Raw genomic sequence first — 4154 nt, forward strand, 5'->3', positions numbered from 1 at the left:
CCCTCTCTCTCTGGCTGTCTCTATCTCTGTTGAATAAATAAATAAAATCTTTAAAAAAAAAAAAAAAAAAAGACATAGTCAAGAAACATTAAGAGGTGTGATAGAAGCTTACGGTTTATTGAAGGATACAGTGAAAGATAAAGCAGGAACATAGATTGGTGGCATATCAATAAAAAACCTTGACTTTACTGTGGAGACAATGAAAAGCCAGCAAACATTTCAGGTGAGTGATATAAACAAGAAATACTAGTGACAGTGAGATATTCAAATCAGGGAGATAAATAATTATAGGCAGGAAATACAATTGGGAAGCTATTTCACTAGTTCATGTCAGGGGCAAGGATGGTCTGAACTGGTGCACTGGGAACAGAGATGGAGAAGGAAGGGAGACAGTGGGACTTTAGAACTGGACAAGAAGTAGTTAAATATGACAAGTTTGACGGCCTGTGTGACTGGGAATATGGTGATGTCATTCAATGAGATGAGGCCTGCCAGAGAGAGACTTTGGAGAGGAGTGGGCAGTGTTAGTCAGTTTGGGACATATATTTTGGTGATGCCCAGCAGAATACTGGACATATGGCTCATGAGGTCAAGACAGGTCAAGGCTGGAGAAGTAAATCTCAGAGTAGTCTGCATGGAGGTGTCAGTCAAAGCTATAGATGAGGGTGACAGGATCCAGGCAATGTAAGAGGAGGAGGTTAAGGGTAGAGCGTGGAGAAGAACATCATTCAAGATCAGACAAAGAAAGAGTATGTTTTAGTGAAGGAGAATAGAGATGATATAAAAGCTAAGAAGAGAACCTAGATCATGTCCTGGAGGTAAAGGGAAAAGAAAGAGAAGTCAACAGAGTTGAATGTTGTAGTGGTCAAGTAAAACTGAAGCCCAGACTGCGCATTCAGGGAGCCCCTGCAGACCACTGACGGTAAGCCTCGGCAGGGACATCTGACAGATATTCACAGAGCGACTGTAAGCCACACTACTATGTGCCAGGCACTGCTTAAGACTTCAAGATACAGTACATAAGTGGTGAGGAAATGATAGCAGCAACGACAGATTTTTCTTTTAAGGAGCTTGGTAGAAAACAGAAAAGACAAGATGAAATGATACTTTAGGGGGACACAGGGTTCAAGGGAAGAAGTGTTGATTAGTAGAGGGTGAGTGGAAGGAGCCTGCAAAGAGAAAGAGAGCAAAACTGAGGACAGAAGCAAGAGGTTGAGGAGAGAAGGACAGCACCATGGTAAGTTCAAAGGAAATACCTCCCTACGAATTTCTTGAAGCCTGTCAGCCAGCCTTCCCAAATGAGACTTAATTCTGCCATATTGCCTTCCAAACTTCTAACACTAACGACTTTCACACAATATTGCCTCTGATGTGATTCAAAAACCTTGTGAGGTAGATGTTATAGAACATGAATACAGTATAAAATACACATCGAAAGTGCAAACCAAACTCATTATAGTGGTTTCTTCTGGATGAGGGAAATTAGAGTGGAGCTGGGAATTGAAAAAAAACTTTAGCTTTAGTGGTCATGTTTTAATTTTTTTTAAAATGTGACAAAATATTAATTGTTGATCTCTTGGACGGTGGGACTACACACATATACATTTGCTTGTTATATAATTCTGCATGCTTTTCTACAGTTTCGACATTTTTTAAAAACGTGGACTATATGAGAAAATTATGGTTGAGAGGGGGTTAAATGGCCTCCAAGTGGTCACTATTAAGTAAGCAGCAGAAGTACCTCCCAATAATGGGAGTTGCAGCACCTTAAAAGTCCAAAGGATACAAGGAAAAAGGCCCTCCGGACATCATCCAGATAGAGCTGTCGAAACTGGGTTATATCAGGATGGCAGGTGAACTGGAGACTGGTGACCTGTGGGACAATAAGAAATACATGAACACACAAGAACAGTTCACTTATTTCTACCCTCAAAGGCAAACTTCCAGTCTGATACAATAGCTAGAAAGTTATCCTGCACTGACAAAATTAATCAACAATAAAGCTGTTCCTATAGCTTAATTACATCTTAACACAATCTGCCAAAAGGTAGAATACATTGCTAATAATAGACTGAAGAGAGTTGTAGATTTGCTGAACGTGTAATATAAGGGAGAATCAGGCTTTTCCTTATCCTGTATAAATGCTTCACTTTTAAGTCCCTAATAACTCTTCCCTTTTCTAAGTCCTGATCTTCTAAAACCCAGCTATGGTATCACATTTAAAAAGCATGATAAAATCAAATATTTCTGTTTCTTTCTTCTTCTGTTAGTTAGAAATTATTTTCTCTATATACAAATGCAAAATACACCTATTTTTGGTAAAATAGAAAGTCACTCAATTTCAACAAGACGGATGCACTTTTGCTTAATCCCCCTCTCCCCATAACAGAAAAACTCATGGGTGAGTTTAAAGGGAAAGTTTCCCTTCCTCCACTATCCATGTAATTTTCCACTAAGTTCTCTGGATGCTTTAAGACTTCTTTCTATAAGAAGAAATATCTGCTTTCTGTTAAAAACCACAATTTAAAAAATGACACAATGAATCTCATTTTTTGATTTAATATTTATTTAATATTAAAATATTTACTATTTACTATTAAGGGCAGTCTGACCATTTACTAGAATCTGAACAAAACTGTTTTCATGTACTGTTTTAATATTCCAGGGCTGAATGTTAAAAACCAGTAATTATTTAATATACTTCAATAAAGGTTTCATTATTGAAATTAATTATTCTAAATTACCAATTACTCTGTAAGCTCAACTGGAACCAGTTATGGATGGATCAATGGATCAACTATGAAGGTGTTTTTCTGCAATATTCATTTTACCTGACCTCAGTAAAACTGTAAATATTCTATCACCAATGGTTTATAATTACCTTCGGTTCTAAAATAAAGGCAAGAGACATCAATTTAACTCTATAGCTCAGCATGATAAATGTGTCCTTAAAATTTAGCTGGCTTTAAGCCAGTTCAAAGTGTACTGTGTTGAATAAACAGCCTAAGATTTGGACTGAGGCCACAGTCACTAGGGTGGCAGAATAAGCAGTTTGGAGCAGGACCACTAGAAAGAGAAAAACAACACTGCAAACACAAATGTCACCTTACGATCAAATTCATGGATTGACTTGTGACAACATAAATATTCCTGTGACTACAGTAAATTGAGGGAAAGAAAAATTAGATACGAAAATAGAGGAAAATAAGGTAAAGAGTGTTCTTTCTCTTCCACCCCTTCTTCTACGTTGATGTTTTTGTACATCAGTGATTCTCAAATAATCTCTAAGAAGAGCCCAACCTATTTAATGCCTATAAAAGAATAAAATCATGCTTTTCTGTCGTAAATAAACAATTTTCTTACAAACTGCTTAGCTTATTAATCATTAACTTAATTATGACTGCCTTATATGGTGCATAGTTTTTGATGAAATAACACTGCAACTTCCTTACAGAATAGGGAATATTTTAATATTCTCAAATAAACGCAACAATGATTTTGACCAGCTACCTTCTGTTTGTAGGAAACACTGTGTTGCTGCAGGGTTTCTTGCTCTACCTGTATCCAGACAAACATTAAGCACGACAATACTAATGGAAAGAGAGCTTCATACCTAAGAGGCAAGGCGGTTTGGGGTAGAAGTGGGAGGGTAGAAAAGAGAAGAAAAAAACATTAAACAAGTAAAAATGCAAATTTATGCTGAGAGGTCTTTCTCAAAATTAAAACAACCTTGATAATACTTCAAAGTCACAGTATCACAAGATTTAAATTTTCTAGGCTTTCCAAAAGAAGAAAGTGGAAAAGGAAAGGAACATTTAAATATCAACTCCAACACCATCTTTTTTGAAATTTATTAAATCTTGAGATCATTATAATTTTAAAACAGTAGAGATATTTAGAAATCATTCATAAGGTAAATGACAAATACACAAAAAAGGAAAGAAAACATTAAGACAAAGGTAAAAAGACAATACCTGAGTTAAAATCATTAATATACATAGAAGAGCAAGACCAATGTTTCAAATTTTTAAAAAAACTATAGGAAGATAGCACGTTCACATCACATTTATCCAGTAAAAAAAAATCTTGTGGGGCGCCTGGGTGGCACAGCGGTTAAGCGTCTGCCTTCGGCTCAGGGCGTGATCCTGGCGTTC

General features: G+C 36.5%; 1 protein-coding gene across 1 annotated transcript in view; it reads right to left on the reverse strand.

Moving 5' to 3' along the window:
- Nucleotides 1-151: 151 nt before the first annotated feature.
- The window catches only part of PIGN (phosphatidylinositol glycan anchor biosynthesis class N), a 39744-nt gene continuing 35741 nt past the window's right edge, over nt 152-4154 (reverse strand). Inside the window, exons 17-19 of the mRNA XM_034642211.1 lie at nt 3511-3613; nt 1767-1873; nt 152-188 (exon numbers count right to left, since the gene is read on the reverse strand). Of these exons, the coding sequence (XP_034498102.1) occupies nt 167-188; nt 1767-1873; nt 3511-3613 (232 nt within the window). The 3' untranslated portion in view covers nt 152-166. The remainder of the gene's footprint in view (nt 189-1766; nt 1874-3510; nt 3614-4154) is intronic.

The sequence above is a fragment of the Ailuropoda melanoleuca genome, chromosome 14 (assembly GCF_002007445.2).
Source record: "Ailuropoda melanoleuca isolate Jingjing chromosome 14, ASM200744v2, whole genome shotgun sequence".
Lineage (NCBI taxonomy): Eukaryota > Metazoa > Chordata > Mammalia > Carnivora > Ursidae > Ailuropoda > Ailuropoda melanoleuca.